Raw genomic sequence first — 22,798 nt, forward strand, 5'->3', positions numbered from 1 at the left:
CCCCTTATTACTGGGGTGACACACTGTAACAAACCTCCTCCTCATATAATTCCCTTACTACTGGGGTGACACACTGTAACAAACCTGCTCCTCATGTAATCTCCTTACTACTGGGGTGACACACTGTAACAAACCTCCTCCTCATGTAATCTCCTTACTACTGGGGTGACACACTGTAACAAACCTCCTCCTCATGTAATCTCCTTACTACTGGGGTGACACACTGTAACAAACCTCCTCCTCATGTAATCTTCTTACTACTGGGGTGACACGCTGTAACAAACCTCCTCCTCATGTAATCTCCTTACTACTGGGGTGACACACTGTAACAAACCTCCTCCTCATGTAATCTCCTTACTACTGGGGTGACACACTGTAACAAACCTCCTTCTCATGTAATCTTCTTACTACTGGGGTGACACACTGTAACAAACCTCCTCCTCATGTAATCTCACTACTGGGGTGACACACTGTAACAAACCTCCTCCTCATGTAATCTCACTACTGGGGTGACACACTGTAACAAACCTCCTCCTCATGTAATCTCCTTACTACTGGGATGACACACTGTAACAAACCTCCTCCTCATGTTATCTCCTTACTACTGGGGTGACACACTGTAACAAACCTCCTCCTCATGTATTCTCATTACTACTGGGGTGACACACTGTAACAACCCCCCTCCTCGTGTAATGTCCTTACTTCTGGGGTGACACACTGTAACAAACCTCCTCCTCATGTAATCTCCTTACTACTGGGGTGACACACTGTAACAAACCTCCTCCTCATGTATTCTCCTTACTACTGGGGTGACACACTGTAACAAACCTCCTCCTCATGTAATCTCCTTACTACTGGGGTGACACACTGTAACAAACCTCCTCCTCATGTAATCTCCTTACTACTGGGGTGACACACTGTAACAAACCTCTTCCTCATGTAATCTCCTTACTTCTGGGGTGACACTGGAACAAACCTTCTCCTCATGTAATCTCCTTACTACTGGGGTGACACACTGTAAAAAACCTCCTCCTCATGTAATCTCCTTACTACTGGGGTGACACACTGTAACAAACCCCCTCCTCATGTAATCTCCTTACTACTGGGGTGACACACTGTAACAAACCTCCTCCTCCTCATGTAATCTCCTTACTACTGGGGTGACACACTGTAACAAACCTCCTCCTTGTGTAATCTCCTTACTATTGGGGTGACACACTGTAACAAACCTCCTCCCCATATAATCTCCTTACTACTGCGGTGACACACTGTAACAAACCCCCTCCTCATGTAATCTCCTTACTACTGACTGCCTGACCAGGACCTGCTCCGTATCTGCTGGATGGAGGAGGTGTAGGACCTGTGATGATGTCACAATCATGTGACCAGTACATGTGGGGGCGGAGCTCAGGAGGTTAGAAGAGAATAAGGCTGAAGGACCTGTGAGGATGGTCATGTGACAGAAGTAGGTGGAGTTCTACAGTAGGAAAGAAGAGTTTGTGGCTGAAGGACCTGTCAGGATGAACTTGTGACTTGAGTAGGTGGATCTCAGTGGTGAAGAGTAGAGGTAAGAACATGGGAAGATTGTGTTACAGTGTATCATCTCTGTGGTAAAGAGATTACAGTGTGTCACCCCAGTAGTAAGGAGATTACATGAGGAGGAGGTTTGTTACAGTGTGTCATCCCAGTAGTAAGGAGATTACATGAGGAGGAGGTTTGTTACAGTGTGTCACCCCAGTAGTAAGGAGATTACATGAGGAGGAGGTTTGTTACAATGTGTCACCCCAGTAGTAAGGAGATGACATGAGGAGGAGGTTTGTTACAGTGTGTCACCCCAGTAGTAAGGAGATTACATGAGGAGGAGGTTTGTTACAGTGTGTCACCCCAGTAGTAAGGAGATTACATGAGGAGGAGGTTTGTTACAGTGTGTCACCCCAGTAGTAAGGAGATTACATGAGGAGGAGGTTTGTTACAGTGTGTCACCCCAGTAGTAAGGAGATTACACGAGGAGGAGGTTTGTTACAGTGTGTCACCCCAGTAGTAAGGAGATTACATGAGGAGGAGGTTTGTTACAGTGTGTCACCCCAGTAGTATGGAGATTACATGAGGAGGAGGTTTGTTACAGTGTGTCACCCCAGTAGTAAGGGGATTACATGAGGAGGAGGTTTGTTACAGTGTGTCACCCCAGTAGTAAGGAGATTACATGAGGAGGAGGTTTATTACAGTGTGTCACCCCAGTAGTAAGGAGATTACATAAGGAGGAGGTTTGTTACAGTGTGTCACCCCAGTAGTAAGGAGAATACACGAGGAGGAGGTTTGTTACAGTGTGTCGCCCCAGTAGTAAGGAGATTACACGAGGAGGAGGTTTGTTACAGTGTGTCACCCCAGTAGTAAGGAGATTACACGAGGAGGAGGTCTGTTACAGTGTGTCACCCCAGTAGTAAGGAGATTACATGAGGAGGAGGATTGTTACAGTGTGTCACCCCAGTAGTAAGGAGATTACATGAGGAGGAGGTTTGTTACAGTGTCTCACCCCAGTAGTAAGGAGATTACATGAGGAGGTTTGTTACAGTGTGTCACCCCAGTAGTAAGGAGATTACATGAGGAGGAGGTTTGTTACAGTGTGTCACCCCAGTAGTAAGGAGATTACATGAGGAGGAGGTTTGTTACAGTGTGTCACCCCAGTAGTAAGGAGATTACATGAGGAGGAGGTTTGTTACAGTGTGTCACCCCAGTAGTAAGGAGATTACATGAGGAGGAGGTTTGTTACAGTGTGTCACCCCAGTAGTAAGGAGATTACATGAGGAGGAGGTTTGTTACAGTGTGTCACCCCAGTAGTAAGGAGATTACATGAGGAGGAGGTTTGTTACAGTGTGTGACCCCAGTAATAAGGAGATTACATGAGGAGGAGGTTTGTTACAGTGTGTCACCCCAGTAGTAAGAAGATGACACGAGGAGGAGGTTTGTTACAGTGTGTCACCCCAGTAGTAAGGAGATGACATGAGGAGGAGGTTTGTTACAGTGTGTCACCCCAGTAGTAAGGAGATGACATGAGGAGGAGGTTTGTTACAGTGTGTCACTCCAGTAGTAAGGAGATTACACAAGGAGGAGGTCTGTTACAGTGTGTCACCCCAGTAGTAAGGAGATTACATGAGGAGGAGGTCTGTTACAGTGTGTCACTCCAGTAGTAAGGAGATTACATGAGGAGGGGGTTTGTTACAGTGTGTCACCCCAGTAGTAAGATTACATGAAGAGTAGGTTTGTTACAGTGTGTCACCCCAGTATTAAGGAGATTACATGAGGAGGAGGTCTGTTACAGTGTGTCACCCCAGTAGTAAGGAGATTACATGAGGAGGAGGTTTGTTACAGTGTGTCACCCCGGTAGTAAGGAGATTACATGAGGAGGGGGTTTGTTACAGTGTGTCACCCCGGTATTAAGGAGATTACATGAGGAGGGGTTTGTTACAGTGTGTCACCCCAGTAGTAAGGAGATTACACAAGGAGGAGGTCTGTTACAGTGTGTCACCCCAGTAGTAAGGAGATTACATGAGGAGGAGGTCTGTTACAGTGTGTCACTCCAGTAGTAAGGAGATTACATGAGGAGGGGGTTTGTTACAGTGTGTCACCCCAGTAGTAAGATTACATGAAGAGGAGGTTTGTTACAGTGTGTCACCACAGTAGTAAGGAGATTACATGAGGAGGAGGTCTATTACAGTGTGTCACCCCAGTAGTAAGGAGATTACATGAGGAGGAGGTTTGTTACAGTGTGTCACCCCAGTAGTAAGGAGATTACATGAGGAGGAGGTTTGTTACAATGTGTCACCCCAGTAGTAAGGAGATGACATGAGGAGGAGGTTTGTTACAGTGTGTCACCCCAGTAGTAAGGAGATTACATGAGGAGGAGGTTTGTTACAGTGTGTCACCCCAGTAGTAAGGAGATTACATGAGGAGGAGGTTTGTTACAGTGTGTCACCCCAGTAGTAAGGAGATTACATGAGGAGGAGGTTTGTTACAGTGTGTCACCCCAGTAGTAAGGAGATTACACGAGGAGGAGGTTTGTTACAGTGTGTCACCCCAGTAGTAAGGAGATTACATGAGGAGGAGGTTTATTACAGTGTGTCACCCCAGTAGTAAGGAGATTACATGAGGAGGAGGTTTGTTACAGTGTGTCACCCCAGTAGTAAGGAGATTACATGAGGAGGAGGTTTATTACAGTGTGTCACCCCAGTAGTATGGAGATTACATGAGGAGGAGGTTTGTTACAGTGTGTCACCCCAGTAGTATGGAGATTACATGAGGAGGAGGTTTATTACAGTGTGTCACCCCAGTAGTAAGGGGATTACATGAGGAGGAGGTTTGTTACAGTGTGTCACCCCAGTAGTAAGGAGATTACATGAGGAGGAGGTTTATTACAGTGTGTCACCCCAGTAGTAAGGAGATTACATAAGGAGGAGGTTTGTTACAGTGTGTCACCCCAGTAGTAAGGAGAATACACGAGGAGGAGGTTTGTTACAGTGTGTCGCCCCAGTAGTAAGGAGATTACACGAGGAGGAGGTTTGTTACAGTGTGTCACCCCAGTAGTAAGGAGATTACACGAGGAGGAGGTCTGTTACAGTGTGTCACCCCAGTAGTAAGGAGATTACATGAGGAGGAGGATTGTTACAGTGTGTCACCCCAGTAGTAAGGAGATTACATGAGGAGGAGGTTTGTTACAGTGTCTCACCCCAGTAGTAAGGAGATTACATGAGGAGGTTTGTTACAGTGTGTCACCCCAGTAGTAAGGAGATTACATGAGGAGGAGGTTTGTTACAGTGTGTCACCCCAGTAGTAAGGAGATTACATGAGGAGGAGGTTTGTTACAGTGTGTCACCCCAGTAGTAAGGAGATTACATGAGGAGGAGGTTTGTTACAGTGTGTCACCCCAGTAGTAAGGAGATTACATGAGGAGGAGGTTTGTTACAGTGTGTCACCCCAGTAGTAAGGAGATTACATGAGGAGGAGGTTTGTTACAGTGTGTCACCCCAGTAGTAAGGAGATTACATGAGGAGGAGGTTTGTTACAGTGTGTGACCCCAGTAATAAGGAGATTACATGAGGAGGAGGTTTGTTACAGTGTGTCACCCCAGTAGTAAGAAGATGACACGAGGAGGAGGTTTGTTACAGTGTGTCACCCCAGTAGTAAGGAGATGACATGAGGAGGAGGTTTGTTACAGTGTGTCACCCCAGTAGTAAGGAGATGACATGAGGAGGAGGTTTGTTACAGTGTGTCACTCCAGTAGTAAGGAGATTACACAAGGAGGAGGTCTGTTACAGTGTGTCACCCCAGTAGTAAGGAGATTACATGAGGAGGAGGTCTGTTACAGTGTGTCACTCCAGTAGTAAGGAGATTACATGAGGAGGGGGTTTGTTACAGTGTGTCACCCCAGTAGTAAGATTACATGAAGAGTAGGTTTGTTACAGTGTGTCACCCCAGTATTAAGGAGATTACATGAGGAGGAGGTCTGTTACAGTGTGTCACCCCAGTAGTAAGGAGATTACATGAGGAGGAGGTTTGTTATAGTGTGTCACCCCGGTAGTAAGGAGATTACATGAGGAGGGGGTTTGTTACAGTGTGTCACCCCGGTATTAAGGAGATTACATGAGGAGGGGTTTGTTACAGTGTGTCACCCCAGTAGTAAGGAGATTACACAAGGAGGAGGTCTGTTACAGTGTGTCACCCCAGTAGTAAGGAGATTACATGAGGAGGAGGTCTGTTACAGTGTGTCACTCCAGTAGTAAGGAGATTACATGAGGAGGGGGTTTGTTACAGTGTGTCACCCCAGTAGTAAGATTACATGAAGAGGAGGTTTGTTACAGTGTGTCACCACAGTAGTAAGGAGATTACATGAGGAGGAGGTCTATTACAGTGTGTCACCCCAGTAGTAAGGAGATTACATGAGGAGGAGGTTTGTTACAGTGTGTCACCCCGGTAGTAAGGAGATTACATGAGGAGGGGGTTTGTTACAGTGTGTCACCCCAGTAGTAAGGAGATTACATGAGGAGGAGGTTTGTTACAGTGTGTCACCCCAGTAGTAAGGAGATTACATGTGGAGGAGGTTTGTTACAGTGTGTCACCCCAGTAGTAAGGAGATTACATGAGGAGGAGGTTTGTTACATTGTGTCGCTGGTTCTGTGATTCAGGCTCCTCCTCTGCTCCTGAATGACCCCCAAGGATGGAGAAGGACAGGAATGAGATGACAAAGAGAATATTACACTTCACTTTGGAGATCCTCCACCTGCTGACCGGAGAGGTGAGGTGACCCATCTACATTTCCACCATTGTTGTCTCCATCTACATTTCCACCATTGTTGTCCCCCATCTACATTTCCACCATTGTGGTCCCCATCTACATTTCCACCATTGTTGTCCCCATCTACATTTCCACCATTGTTGTCCCCATCTACATTTCCACCATTGTTATCCCCATCTACATTTCCACCATTGTTGTCCCCCATCTACATTTCCACCATTGTTATCCCCATCTACATTTCCACCATTGTTGCCCCCATCTACATTTCCACCATTGTTGCCCCCATCTACATTTCCACCATTGTTGTCCCATCTACATTTCCACCATTGTTGCCCCCATCTACATTTCCACCATTGTTATCCCCATCTACATTTCCACCATTGTTATCCCCATCTACATTTCCACCATTGTTGTCTCCATCTACATTTCCACCATTGTTGTCTCCCATCTACATTTCCACCATTGTTGTCCCCATCTACATTTCCACCATTGTTGGCCCCATCTGCATTTCCACCATTGTTGTCCCCCATCTACATTTCCACCATTGTTGTCCCCATCTACATTTCCACCATTGTTGGCCCCATCTACATTTCCACCATTGTTGGCCCCATCTGCATTTCCACCATTGTTGTCCCCCATCTACATTTCCACCATTGTTGTCCCCATCTACATTTCCACCATTGTTGTCCCCATCTACATTTCCACCATTGTTGTCCCCATCTACATTTCCACCATTGTTGCCCCCATCTACATTTCCACCATTGTTGTCCCCATCTACATTTCCACCATTGTTATCCCCATCTACATTTCCACCATTGTTGTCTCCATCTACATTTCCACCATTGTTATCCCCATCTACATTTCCACCATTGTTGTCCCCCATCTACATTTCCACCATTGTTATCCCCATCTACATTTCCACCATTGTTATCCCCATCTACATTTCCACCATTGTTGTCCCCCCATCTACATTTCCACCATTGTTGTCCCCATCTACATTTCCACCATTGTTGTCCCCCCATCTACATTTCCACCATTGTTGTCCCCATCTACATTTCCACCATTGTTGTCCCCCATCTACATTCCCACCATTGTTGTCCCCTCATCTACATTTCCACCATTGTTGTCCCCCCATCTACATTTCCACCATTGTTGTCCCCATCTACATTTCCACCATTGTTGTCCCCCCATCTACATTTCCACCATTGTTGACACCATCTACATTTCCACCATTGTTGTCCCCCATCTACATTTCCACCATTGTTGTCTCCATCTACATTTCCACCATTGTTGTCCCCATCTACATTTCCACCATTGTTGCCCCCATCTACATTTCCACCATTGTTGTCCCCATCTACATTTCCACCATTGTTGTCCCCATCTGCATTTCCACCATTGTTGTCCCCATCTGCATTTCCACCATTGTTGTCCCCATCTGCATTTCCACCATTGTTGTCCCCATCTATATTTCCACCATTGTTGTCCCCCCATCTACATTTCCACCATTGTTGTCCCCCCATCTACATTTCCACCACTGTTGTCCCCCCATCTACATTTCCACCATTGTTGTCCCCATCTACATTTCCACCATTGTTGTCTCCATCTACATTTCCACCATTGTTGTCCCCCCATCTACATTTCCACCATTGTTGTCCCCCCATCTACATTTCCACCATTGTTGTCCCCCCCATCTACATTTCCACCATTGTTGTCCCCCCCATCTACATTTCCACCATTGTTGTTCCCCATCTACATTTCCACCATTGTTGGCCCCCCATCTACATTTCCACCATTGTTGGCCCCCCATCTACATTTCCACCATTGTTGTCCCCCCATCTACATTTCCACCACTGTTGTCCCCCCATCTACATTTCCACCACTGTTGGCCCCCATCTACATTTCCACCACTGTTGGCCCCCCATCTACATTTCCACCACTGTTGTCCCCCCATCTACATTTCCACCACTGTTGGCCCCCCATCTACATTTCCACCACTGTTGGCCCCCCATCTACATTTCCACCATTGTTGTCCCCATCTACATTTCCACCATTGTTGGCCCCCCATCTACATTTCCACCATTGTTGGCCCCATTTACATTTCCACCATTGTTGTCCCCATTTACATTTCCACTATTGTTGTCCCCCATCTACATTTCCACCATTGTTGTCCCCATCTACATTTCCACCATTGTTGTCCCCATCTACATTTCCACCATTGTTGTCCCCATCTACATTTCCTCCATTGTTGTCCCCCATCTACATTTCCACCATTGTTGTCCCTCCATCTACATATCCACCATTGTTGTCCCCCATCTACATTTCCACCATTGTTGTCCCCATCTACATATCCACCATTGTTGTCCCCATCTACATTTCCACCATTGTTGTCTCCCATCTACATTTCCACCATTGTTGTCTCCCATCTACATTTCCACTATTGTTGTCTCCATCTACATTTCCACCATTGTTGTCCCCATCTATATTTCCCCCATTGTAGTCCCCCATCTACATTTCCCCCATTGTAGTCCCCCATCTACATTTCCACCATTGTTGTTCCCCATCTACATTTCCACCATTGTTGTCCCCATCTACATTTCCACCATTGTTGTCCCCCCATCTACATTTCCACCATTGTTGTCCCCATCTACATTTCCACCATTGTTGTCCCCCATCTACATTTCCACCATTGTTGTCCCCATCTACATTTCCACCATTGTTGTCTCCATCTACATTTCCACCATTGTTGTCCCCTCATCTACATTTCCACCATTGTTGTCCACATCTACATTTCCACCATTGTTGTCCCCCCATCTACATTTCCACCATTGTTGTCCCCCCCCATCTACATTTCCACCATTGTTGTCCCCATCTACATTTCCACCATTGTTGTCCCCATCTACATTTCCACCATTGTTGTCCCCTCATCTACATTTCCACCATTGTTGTCCCCCATCTACATTTACACCATTGTTGTCCCCATCTACATTTCCACTATTGTTGTCCCCCCATCTACATTTCCACCATTGTTGTCCCCTCATCTACATTTCCAGCATTGTTGTCCCCCCATCTACATTTCCACCATTGTTGTCCCCATCTACATTTCCACCATTGTTGTCCCCCCATCTACATTTCCACCATTGTTGTCCCCATCTACATTTCCACCATTGTTGTCCCCCATCTACATTCCCACCATTGTTGTCCCCTCATCTACATTTCCACCATTGTTGTCCCCCCATCTACATTTCCACCATTGTTGTCCCCATCTACATTTCCACCATTGTTGTCCCCCCATCTACATTTCCACCATTGTTGTCCCCATCTACATTTCCACCATTGTTGTCCCCCATCTACATTTCCACCATTGTTGTCCGCCATCTTTGGCCCCGCTCTATGTTCTGGATGTCTCTTTGTAGGTGAGGTCTCCAGAACTGACCCCAGTATTCCAGATGTGCTCACTAGAGCTCTATACAGGGGGCACAATCTCCTCTTTGTAGTGGGGGAGGAATACTGGGGTCAGTCCCTTCATTGTCTCTCTCCATACACAGGATTACACCATAGTGAAGAAGACATGGGGGGAGTGTGTGGCCCCCAGCAGCCATCTCCATGAGTCAGGAGAACAGAGCAGGGCCCGGGACCCCATCACGGAGCCGCCACCTCTCTCACCGATACATGAGGGGAAGATCCTAGAACTCACCCACAGGATCACTGAGCTGCTGACTGGAGAGGTGACCCTGCTGGGACATTATACAGTAATGGAGGGTCTGGTGATGACTGGGGAGGTGACACTGCTGGGACATTATACAGTAATGGAGGGGTCTGGTGATGACTGGAGAGGTGACACTGCTGGGACATTATACAGTAATGGAGGGGTCTGGTGATGATTAGAGAGGTGACACTGCTGAGACATTATACAGTAATGGAGGGGTCTGGTGATTAGAGAGGTGACACTGCTGGGACATTATACAGTAATGGAGGGGTCTGGTGATGACTGGAGAGGTGACACTGCTGGGACATTATACAGTAATGGAGGGGTCTGGTGATGACTGGAGAGGTTACACTGCTGGGACATTATACAGTAATGGAGGGGTCTGCTGATGATTAGAGAGGTGACACTGCTGGGACATTATATAGTAATGGAGGGGTCTGGTGATGACTGGAGAGGTGACACTGCTGGGACATTATACAGTAATGGAGGGGTCTGGTGATTAGAGAGGTGACACTGCTGGGACATTATACAGTAATGGAGGGGTCTGGTGATGACTGGAGAGGTGACACTACTGGGACATTATACAGTAATGGAGGGGTCTGGTGATGATTAGAGAGGTGACACTGCTGGGACATTATACAGTAATGGAGGGGTCTGGTGATGATTAGAGAGGTGACACTGCTGGGACATTATACAGTAATGGAGGGGTCTGGTGATGATTAGAGAGGTGACACTGCTGGGACATTATACAGTAATGGAGGGGTCTGGTGATGACTGGAGAGGTGACACTGCTGGGACATTAAACAGTAATGGAGGGGTCTGGTGATGACTGGAGAGGTGACACTGCTGGGACATTATACAGTAATGGAGGGGTCTGGTGATGATTAGAGAGGTGACACTGCTGGGACATTATACAGTAATGGAGGGGTCTGGTGATGACTGGAGAGGTGACACTGCTGGGACATTATACAGTAATGGAGGGGTCTGGTGATGAATGGAGAGGTGACACTACTGGGACATTATACAATAATGGAGGGGTCTGGTGATGATTAGAGAGGTGACACTGCTGGGACATTATACAGTAATGGAGGGGTCTGGTGATGATTAGAGAGGTGACACTGCTGGGACATTATACAGTAATGGAGGGGTCTGGTGATGATTAGAGAGGTGACACTGCTGGGACATTATACAGTAATGGAGGGGTCTGGTGATGACTGGAGAGGTGACACTGCTGGGACATTAAACAGTAATGGAGGGGTCTGGTGATGACTGGAGAGGTGACACTGCTGGGACATTATACAGTAATGGAGGGGTCTGGTGATTAGAGGTGACACTGCTGGGACATTATACAGTAATGGAGGGGTCTGGTGATGACTGGAGAGATGACACTGCTGGGACATTATACAGTAATGGAGGGGTCTGGTGATGATTAGAGAGGTGACACTGCTGGGACATTATACAGTAATGGAGGGGTCTGGTGATGACTGGAGAGGTGACACTGCTGGGACATTATACAGTAATGGAGGGGTCTGGTGATGATTAGAGAGGTGACCCTGCTGGGACATTATACAGTAATGGAGGGGTCTGGTGATGATTAGAGAGGTGACACTGCTGGGACATTATACAGTAATGGAGGGGTCTGGTGATGACTGGAGAGGTGACACTGCTGGGACATTATACTGTAATGGAGGGGTCTGGTGATGAGTAGAGAGGTGACACTGCTGGGACATTATACAGTAATGAAGGGGTCTGGTGATGATTAGAGAGGTGACACTGCTGGGACATTATACAGTAATGGAGGGGTCTGGTGATGATTAGAGAGGTGACACTGCTGGGACATTATACAGTAATGGAGGGGTCTGGTGATGACTGGAGAGGTGACACTGCTGGGACATTAAACAGTAATGGAGGGGTCTGGTGATGACTGGAGAGGTGACACTGCTGGGACATTATACAGTAATGGAGGGGTCTGGTGATTAGAGAGGTGACACTGCTGGGACATTATACAGTAATGGAGGGGTCTGGTGATGACTGGAGAGATGACACTGCTGGGACATTATACAGTAATGGAGGGGTCTGGTGATGACTGGAGAGGTAACACTGCTGGGACATTATACAGTAATGGAGGGGTCTGGTGATGACTGGAGAGGGGACACTGCTGGGACATTATACAGTAATGGAGGGGTCTGGTGATGATTAGAGAGGTGACACTGCTGGGATATTATACAGTAATGGAGGGATCTGGTGATGATTAGAGAGGTGACACTGCTGGGACATTATACAGTAATGGAGGGTCTGGTGATGACTGGAGAGGTGACACTACTGGGACATTATACAGTAATGGAGGGGTCTGGTGATGATTAGAGAGGTGACACTGCTGAGACATTATACAGTAATGGAGGGGTCTGGTGATTAGAGAGGTGACACTGCTGGGACATTATACAGTAATGGAGGGGTCTGGTGATGACTGGAGAGGTGACACTGCTGGGACATTATACAGTAATGGAGGGGTCTGGTGATGACTGGAGAGGTTACACTGCTGGGACATTATACAGTAATGGAGGGGTCTGCTGATGATTAGAGAGGTGACACTGCTGGGACATTATATAGTAATGGAGGGGTCTGGTGATGACTGGAGAGGTGACACTGCTGGGACATTATACAGTAATGGAGGGGTCTGGTGATGATTAGAGAGGTGACACTGCTGGGACATTATACAGTAATGGAGGGGTCTGGTGATGACTGGAGAGGTGACACTACTGGGACATTATACAGTAATGGAGGGGTCTGGTGATGATTAGAGAGGTGACACTGCTGGGACATTATACAGTAATGGAGGGGTCTGGTGATGATTAGAGAGGTGACACTGCTGGGACATTATACAGTAATGGAGGGGTCTGGTGATGATTAGAGAGGTGACACTGCTGGGACATTATACAGTAATGGAGGGGTCTGGTGATGATTAGAGAGGTGACACTGCTGGGACATTATACAGTAATGGAGGGGTCTGGTGATGACTGGAGAGGTGACACTGCTGGGACATTAAACAGTAATGGAGGGGTCTGGTGATGACTGGAGAGGTGACACTGCTGGGACATTATACAGTAATGGAGGGGTCTGGTGATGATTAGAGAGGTGACACTGCTGGGACATTATACAGTAATGGAGGGGTCTGGTGATGACTGGAGAGGTGACACTGCTGGGACATTATACAGTAATGGAGGGGTCTGGTGATGAATGGAGAGGTGACACTACTGGGACATTATACAGTAATGGAGGGGTCTGGTGATGATTAGAGAGGTGACACTGCTGGGACATTATACAGTAATGGAGGGGTCTGGTGATGATTAGAGAGGTGACACTGCTGGGACATTATACAGTAATGGAGGGGTCTGGTGATGATTAGAGAGGTGACACTGCTGGGACATTATACAGTAATGGAGGGGTCTGGTGATGACTGGAGAGGTGACACTGCTGGGACATTAAACAGTAATGGAGGGGTCTGGTGATGACTGGAGAGGTGACACTGCTGGGACATTATACAGTAATGGAGGGGTCTGGTGATTAGAGAGGTGACACTGCTGGGACATTATACAGTAATGGAGGGGTCTGGTGATGACTGGAGAGATGACACTGATGGGACATTATACAGTAATGGAGGGGTCTGGTGATGATTAGAGAGGTGACACTGCTGGGACATTATACAGTAATGGAGGGGTCTGGTGATGACTGGAGAGGTGACACTGCTGGGACATTATACAGTAATGGAGGGGTCTGGTGATGATTAGAGAGGTGACCCTGCTGGGACATTATACAGTAATGGAGGGGTCTGGTGATGATTAGAGAGGTGACACTGCTGGGACATTATACAGTAATGGAGGGGTCTGGTGATGACTGGAGAGGTGACACTGCTGGGACATTATACAGTAATGGAGGGGTCTGGTGATGATTAGAGAGGTGACACTGCTGGGACATTATATAGTAATGGAGGGGTCTGGTGATGACTGGAGAGGTGACACTGCTGGGACATTATACAGTAATGGAGGGGTCTGGTGATGGCTGGAGAGGTGACACTGCTGGGACATTATACAGTAATGGAGGGGTCTGGTGATGATTAGAGAGGTGACACTGCTGGGACATTATACAGTAATGGAGGGGTCTGGTTATGATTAGAGAGGTGACACTGCTGGGACATTATACAGTAATGGAGGGGTCTGGTGATGATTAGAGAGGTGACACTGCTGGGACATTATATAGTAATGGAGGGGTCTGGTGATGACTGGAGAGGTGACACTGCTGGGACATTATACAGTAATGGAGGGGTCTGGTGATGGCTGGAGAGGTGACACTGCTGGGACATTATACAGTAATGGAGGGGTCTGGTGATGATTAGAGAGGTGACACTGCTGGGACATTATACAGTAATGGAGGGGTCTGGTGATGATTAGAGAGGTGACACTGCTGGGACATTATACAGTAATGGAGGGGTCTGGTGATGATTAGAGAGGTGACACTGCTGGTACATTATACAGTAATGGAGGGGTCTGGTGATGACTGGAGAGGTGACACTGCTGGGATATTATACAGTAATGGAGGGGTCTGGTGATGACTGGAGAGGTGACACTGCTGGGACATTATACAGTAATGGAGGGGTCTGGTGATGATTAGAGAGGTGACACTGCTGGGACATTATACAGTAATGAAGGGGTCTGGTGATGACTGGAGAGGTGACACTGCTGGGACATTATACAGTAATGGAGGGGTCTGGTGATGATTAGAGAGGTGACACTGCTGGGACATTATACAGTAATGGAGGGGTCTGGTGATGACTGGAGAGGTGACACTGCTGGGACATTATACAGTAATGGAGGGGTCTGGTGATGACTGGAGAGGTGACACTGCTGGGACATTATACAGTAATGGAGGGGTCTGGTGATGATTAGAGAGGTGACACTGCTGGGACATTATACAGTAATGGAGGGGTCTGGTGATGACTGGAGAGGTGACACTGCTGGGACATTATACAGTAATGGAGGGGTCTGGTGATGACTGGAGAGGTGACACTGCTGGGACATTATACAGTAATGGAGGGGTCTGGTGATGATTAGAGAGGTGACACTGCTGGGACATTATACAGTAATGGAGGGGTCTGGTGATGACGGTATCATTGTGTGTCAGGTTCCTATAAGGTGTCAGGATGTGGCGGTCTATTTCTCCATGGAGGAGTGGGAGTATGTAGAAGGACACAAGGATCTGTACCAGGACATGATGGAGGATCACCGGCCCCTCACATCACACGGTAAGAGGAGACATGTCTGTACGGTATAATATTGTGTTGGTTGTAGTCAGTGATTATAATGATCAGTTTGGTCTCCTGCACTAATCTGTATATACAGGTAGATTCATGTTTATATTTCGTAGCCAGGAGAAATATTTCCTATTCCATTTCTTTAGATCGGATACAATAGTGGGCGGGGCATGCAGGAGGGGGTGTGGCCTGGGACGTGGGGGGGGGGGTTAGTTAAGCAAAAGGTGTCCTCTTAGGCTGCAGGGATATTTTCACCCATATGTCAGACATATTGACCCAGCAACCAATCACAGCTCAGCTAACAAGCTGAGGTAAAGTGAAAGCTGAGCTGTGATTGGTCGCTGTGGGGAAATCCCTCCACTTTTTCTCTTACACAGTTTGATAAATCTGGACCATTAGCTTTGTAGTTACTAAAGTGAGCGGATGTCTCAATGACTCGCAGGAAAGACGGTAAAGCGAGCCATTAAAGGGGTACTCCGGTGGAAAACCTTTTATTTATTTATTTTTTTTAATCAACTGGTGCCAGAAAATTAAACAGATTTGTAAATTACTTCTATTAAAAAATCGTAATCCTTCCAGTACTTATTAGCTGCTGAATACTACAGAGGAAATTCTTTTCTTTTGGGAACACAGAGCTCTCTGCTGACATCACGACCACAGTGCTCTCTGCTGACACCTCTTTCCATTTTAGGAACTGTCCAGAGCAGCATAATGTTTTCTATGGGGATTTTCTCCTACTCTGGACAGTTCTTAAAATGGACAGATATGTCAGCAGAGAGCACTGTGGTCGTGATGTCAGCAGAGAGCTCTGCATTCCAAAAAGAAAAGAATTTCCTTTGTAGATTTTTTTTTTATAAAAGTAATTTATAAATCTGTTTTAATTAATGGCACTAGTTGATTAAAAACAAATAAAAAAAGTTTTCCTTTAAAGGGGTCCTCTGACCACAGACATCTTATACCCCCCCATCCCGCACACCCCTGTCTCCGTTCTGAACCTACTGTATGGAGATCACGGGGTGTCCCATCGGCCGGACTCCTGCGATCAGATATCTTAGGATATGGGATAAGATGTCTGTGGTGGGAGTACCCCTTTAATCCTAATGTGTGCCCGAGGTGGGTTATACAATGCTAAAATCCTGCCTAGCAGTAGAGTACCCATTTAAAGGGGTTATCCAGGAAAAAACTTTTTTTTTTATAAATCAACTGGCTCCAGAAAGTTAAACAGATTTGTAAATTACTTCTATTAAAAAATCTTAATCCTTTCAGTACTTATGAGCTGATGAAGTTGAGTTGTTCTTTTCTGCCTAAGTGCTCTCCGATGACACGTGTCTCGGTAACCGCCCAGTTTAGAAGCAAATCCCCATAGCAAACCTCTTCTAAACTGGGCAGTTCCCGAGACAAGCAGCAGATGTCAGCAGCACTGTTGCCAGACAGAAAACAACAACAACTCAACTTCAGCAGCTGATAATTATTGAAAGGATTAAGATTTTTTTAATAGAAGTCATTTACAAATCTGTTTAACTTTCTGGAGCCAGTTGATATAAAAAAATGTTTTTACCCCCTTTAAAGGGTTACTCCGCAAACTGCTCCGAACGCTGGAGACGGCAGCTCGTGACGTCATAGCCCTGCCCCCTCATGACGTCACGCCCCGCCCCCTCAATGCAAGTCTATGGGAGGGGGCATGACTACCGTCACGCCCCCTCCCATAGACTTGCATTGAGGGGGCGGGGTGTGATGTCGTGAGGGGGTGGGTCTATGACATCACGAACTCCCGGCTACAGCGTTCGGAACAGTTTGTTCCAAGCGCTGAGCAGCGGAGTACCCCTTTAAAGAATGGACAGCAGGGGCTGGAGAGCAGCACAGTGTCTCAGGGCTCTACAAAAGAGGGTAAGGAGGGAGGAGCTTCAGTCGAACGAGTCCAACTTGTTTCTCAGTCTCGCCTTCTTCATCATCTCCTTCACGAGAGAGTAATAATGAATACGACCAATGACGTCCCTCGGATTATAAGGGTCAGAGCTATGTGCTCGGTCAGTCTCACTCTGTCCAGCAACAGGTTAAAGGGGTATTCCAGGAAAAAACTTTTTTTATATATCAACTGGCTCCAGAAAGTTAAACAGATTTGTAAATTACTTCTATTAAAAAATCTTAATCCTTTCAGTACTTATGAGCTTCTGAAGTTAAGGTTGTTCTTTTCTGTCTAAGTGCTCTCTGATGACACGTGTCTTGGGAACTGCCCAGTTTAGAAGAGGTTTGCTATGGGGATTTGCTTCTAAACTGGGCGTTTCCCGAGACACGTGTCATCAGAGAGGACTTAGACAGAAATGAACAACCTTAACTTCAGAGGCTTATAAGTACTGAAAGGATTAATATTTTTTAATAGAAGTCATTTACAAGTCTGTTTAACTTTCTGGAGCCAGTTGATATATATAAAAAAAAGTTTTTTCCTGGATACCCCTTTAGAGATACCGGTCAGTGTTGGCACGTCATCAGTGGCACGAGTCTCCGTCCCGTCCAAACTGCGTTCCAGCTCTGCAGGAAGACATGGCAGCCTGTAGTAATGGAGCGCCGATAACACGGGAAAAAAACAAGTCCAGAATTGATGGGTTTTGGTCACTTTATATACCAGAAAAAATTTATAAAAATAAATCAAAAGCTCCATCTAAACAAAAATGGCGCAGATAAAAAAAAAAAGTACAGATCACAGCGCAAAAAATTACCCTCGTACATCCCTTTATACGGAAAGCGTTATAGACGTCAGAAGAGTAGGGTTTTAAGTATATAAATTTTCGTACAAAATGTTTATTTTTTATTTTTTTTAAATTAGTAAAGTAAAACAAAATCTAGATGGATCAGGTATCACTGTAATCGCGTGGACACACAGAATTTAGATACCGTGTCATCATTTTTACCGAAAAGTGCACTGTGTAGAAATGGAAGACCCAACATTTTTTTATTTAATTATTTATTTATTATATATATTTATTATATATATATATATTTTTATTTTTATTTGCCCCACAAATAATTTTTGTTTTATGATACATTTTGTGGACGAGAGGTGTCATTGCAAAGTACAATTAGTGGTGCAAAAAACAAGTCCTCATATGGGTCTGTAGGGAGGGGAAATCGAAAGCTCTATGGCTATTAGAAGGCAGGAAGGAAAAAACGAAAGTACAACCTCCCCTCCCCCCCCCCCCAAAAAAAAAAAAAAAAACAAGTCCTTAAAGGGGTATTCCAGGCAAAAACTTTTTTTTATAAATATCAACTGGCTCCGGAAAGTTAAACAGATTTGTAAATTACTTCTATTAAAAAATCTTAATCCTTCCAATAGTTATTAGCTTCTGAAGTTTTCTGTCTAACTGCTCAATGATGATGTCACGTCCCGGGAGCTGTGCATGATGGGAGAATATCCCCATAGGAACTGCACAGCTCCCGGGACGTGAGTCATCAGAGAGCAGTTAGACAGAAAACAACAACTTAACTTCAGAAGCTAATAACTATTGGAAGGATTAAGATTTTTTAATCAAAGTAATTTACAAATCTGTTTAACTTTCCGGAGCCAGTTGGTATATAAAAAAGTTTTGGCCTGGAATACCCCTTTAAAGAGGTACTCCGCCCCTAGACATCTTTCTCCCCTATCCTTTATAGGGGATAAGATAACTGATTGCGGGGGTCCCTCCTGGGCGATGGGGGGCGGAGCCTCGTGATGTCACGCCCCGCTCGAGATGTCATGGCCACGCCCCCTCAATGCGAGTCTATGGGAGGGGGCGTGACGGCCGTCACGCCCCCTCCTATAGACTCGCATTGAGGTTACGGTTCGCTCACAGTGACACTTAATAGATGTAATGGCCAGGATCAGCATTATCTCAGATCCCAGATCCCAAAGAAAGTGTCCCCCACCAGCCCCGTAAGCAGTCCCCTGAGCAGGATCTATACTTACCTAATCCTGTCTTCTCCAGCTGTAAGACCGCCCCCTCTGTGTGATTGACAGCTCTCGTCACCACTCTGCTTCCTGAGCAGACTGAGCAGAGCGATGATGCGGGCCGTGCCTGGGCTGTCAATCATGCTGAGGAGGCTACTGTAACTACAGCCGGAGCAGACGGGACCAGGTAAGTATAGCTCTACAAACGGCTTGTGTGTTTCAACCCTAATAACTAAGTTCATTTTTATTTTTTTAGCCCTAACAGAAAATCCCAGTAACGTCTCTGATGGGAAATGTACGGAATCGGTAAATTATAAAGAAGAAGATAAAGATATGGTGCAGCAATCCTCAGGAGAAAACCTCCTTACCCTTAATATATATCCGGCTCCTCCCAGCACTTATCTATTATATATTAATAATCCCCCTATTCAAGTGTTACCTGCTACTTACCAACCACAGGTTGTTATCCCGACTACAGATCCAAAAAGGATTTATTGTGATATATGCGGAAAAGAGTTTACAAAAAGTTCAAGTCTTGTTACACACAGAAGAATTCACACAGGAGAGAAGCCGTATTCGTGTTCAGAATGTGGGAAATGTTTTGGAGATAGATCACATCTTGTTAGACACAAGAGAGATCACACAGGAGAGAGGCCGTATGTGTGTTCAGAATGTGGGAAACGTTTCACGCGCAAATCCTATCTTGTCACACACGAGAGAATTCACACCGGAGAGAAGCCGTATTCGTGTTCAGAATGTGGGAAAGGTTTCTCACGAAGAGCACAGCAAGTTATACACGAGAGAGCTCACACAGGGGAGAAACCGTATTCGTGTTCAGAATGTGGGAAATGTTTTACACGTAGATCAAATCTAGTTTTACACAGGAGAAGTCACACTGGAGAGAAGCCGTACTTATGTTCAAAATGCGGGAGAGGTTTTACGCAAAAAGGCCATCTTGATCAACATGTGAGAATTCACTTAGGAGAGAAGGCATCGTGATGTCATTTGAGTGAAAAAAACATTTCACAAAAAAAAACAATTTTATTAACTCATTTACTTAGAGAAAGAAACGTGTTGTTTGGAATGTGGGAAGTAATTAAAAAAAAGGAAAATATACACGAAAGAAGTCACAATAGAGAAAAGGCGTAATCATGTGTAGAATGTGGGAAACGTTTTTCACATCTTGTTAAATCAAACACATCTTAAAACACTGGAGAGAAACCATTTTGATGATCGATTTGTAAAAATATTATATAGGAAACCTTCATGTGACAGAAACAAGGGGACAATATGAAATTAAATTTCATATATAATTTGAACATGCTGTAGATTTATAACTGAATAGAAAACATTCAAAGTATCCAATAAATAATGTTCTAAAAGTATAAAAGGCAATTGAAAATAGGGACAATCTATAACGCCTTATTCCTACTAATAAATATACAAATACTTAATGCCTACCTATTATTTCTAAAGATTTTTGGTTTTGTTGGTGACAATCCTTGATTTCTAAAAATAATTAGTTTTTCCTTTACTCCTTACAGCAGCACAGATGGTGTATGACTGCCCCTGTAAACAATCAGGACAGGTAAAACTATCATTAATTGAGTAAATAAATAAAATAAAGTGATAAGGAATACCTAATTAAGCCCCTATAAAGAACACCCCCTACATAACACAGTGCGTAAACTGTAAGGAAAAGAAAGAGCAACAAGAGGGATGGATATTAGTGTGCTGCTGTTAGTGCTAAGGAAAAACTAATTATTGTTAGAAATTAAAGGTAAACGTTCAGCAGAGTCACCCGCACTAACCAGTGGTGCTGGCCGGTAGCGCGGGTGACACTGCTTAAAACGATGCCCGGATCTGTTGCAGCATTCCTCTGTTATCTTCATAATTTGCAATTATGCAAATGAGCAGTCAGTGGCATGGATGGAGTTATGATGGCGTCCTCGGGCACTGTGACGTCTCAGTGCTCGTTCATAAAATCCCTCCGCTTGCCCACTCTGTATTCACTCCTGAGCATGTGTTGATGATCCAAGATGGCCGCCGCCATACAGAGCAGGGAAGCAGATGGGATTGCATCTCCGTGTGGAATTCCAATGCAGAATGCAGCACGGAAATTCCAACGTGTCACATGGTCTAAGACCTGAGAAGGGTAAAAAAACAGGAAAGGATATGACCTGGTTTAAATTGAGGAAAGAAGGTACTTTGGGAACAAAGGTTGGAAGAAAATGGCGGTGAACTTGGGGAGACAGGGAACATTTTTTGTCCAAATCACCGGGGTTACAATTCCACAGGCCCAAAACTTCTGAATGAAGAGAGTGCAAGTTTACTAGGGCCTGAGGGACTGAGGAGGAGGAGGATAGTCAGCATGACTGAGGAGGTGGATATTCAGCATGAGGGGGGAGGAGGGGGATAGTCAGCATGAGGGAGGAGGAGGATAGTCAGCATGAGGTAGGAGGAGGATATTCAGCATGAGGGAGGAGGAGGAAAGTCAGCATGAGGAAGGAGGAGGATAGTCAGCATGAGGGAGGAGGAGGATAGTCAGCATGAGGAAGGAGGATAGTTAGCATGAGGAAGGAGGAGGATAGTCAGTATGACTGAGGAGGAGGATAGTCAGCATGAGGAAGGAGGAGGATAGTCAGCATGACTGAGGAGGAGGATAGTCAGCATGACTGAGGAGGAGGATAGTCAGTATGACTGAGGAGGAGGATAGTCAGCATGAGGGAGGAGGAGGATAGTCAGCATGAGGGAGGAGGATAGTCAGCATAACTGAGGAGGAGGATAGTCAGTATGACTGAGGAGGAGGATAGTCAGCATGAGGGAGGAGGAGGATAGTCAGCATGAGGGAGGAGGAGGATAGTCAGCATGAGGGAGGAGGAGGACAGTCAGCATGAGGGAGGAGGAGGACAGTCAGCATGAGGGAGGAGGATAGTCAACATGACGGAGGAGGATAGTCAGCATGAGGGAGGAGGAGGATAGTCAGCATGACAGAGGAGGATGATAGTCAGTATGAGGGAGGAGGATAGTCAGCATGAGGAAGGAGGATAGTCAGCATGAGAGAGGAGGAGGATAGTCAGCATGTGGGAGGAGGAGGATAGTCAGTATAAGGGAGGGAGAGAATAGTCAGTATAAGGGAGGAGAATAGTCAGCATGAGGGAGGATGGAGTCAGTTTTGGAGACCTCACTTACAAATAGTCATTTCTTGGAAACCTTTACAGCTTTAGTTGCGTCAGACTTTAAAAACCGTTCCACCAATCTGTGACCTGGATAATGACAATAATTGTATCATCATGTGGACAGGGTATTGTAGTCGTGGACAGAGAAGACTATGTTTCCGTAGCCATCCACATCCTATCTATCCAGACTAAACCAATGGATGACTGAGGGGTCATAAATCTATATAGACTAAATTAATGGCCACCCAAGGGGTCAGTAATCTATTAAGATTAAACTAATGGATGACTGAGGGGTCATATATCTATCCAGACTAAACTAATGGATGACTGAGGGGGTCAGTAATCTATCCAGACTAAAGTAATGGATGACTGAGGGATCATAGATCTATCCAGA

The 22,798-nt window shown here is 45.7% G+C and overlaps 1 protein-coding gene and 1 long non-coding RNA gene across 2 annotated transcripts in view; one reads left to right on the top strand and one right to left on the bottom strand.

Annotated features, from left to right (window-relative positions):
* Positions 1–1,412: 1,412 nt before the first annotated feature.
* The window catches only part of LOC130282574 (zinc finger protein 260-like), a 44,391-nt gene continuing 23,005 nt past the window's right edge, over positions 1,413–22,798 (top strand). Inside the window, exons 1-4 of the mRNA XM_056530967.1 lie at positions 1,413–1,567; positions 6,180–6,289; positions 9,835–10,014; positions 15,174–15,294. Coding sequence (XP_056386942.1) covers positions 6,212–6,289; positions 9,835–10,014; positions 15,174–15,294 — 379 coding nt within the window. The 5' untranslated portion in view covers positions 1,413–1,567; positions 6,180–6,211. The remainder of the gene's footprint in view (positions 1,568–6,179; positions 6,290–9,834; positions 10,015–15,173; positions 15,295–22,798) is intronic.
* LOC130290536 (uncharacterized) lies at positions 20,244–22,559 on the bottom strand. The gene is made up of 3 exons (XR_008847627.1): positions 22,418–22,559; positions 20,687–20,794; positions 20,244–20,487 (listed from the first exon to the last, which is right to left on the bottom strand). It is a non-coding gene; the product is annotated as an uncharacterized LOC130290536 (long non-coding RNA).

Source organism: Hyla sarda, chromosome 1 (assembly GCF_029499605.1).
Source record: "Hyla sarda isolate aHylSar1 chromosome 1, aHylSar1.hap1, whole genome shotgun sequence".
NCBI classification, from domain to species: Eukaryota; Metazoa; Chordata; class Amphibia; order Anura; family Hylidae; genus Hyla; species Hyla sarda.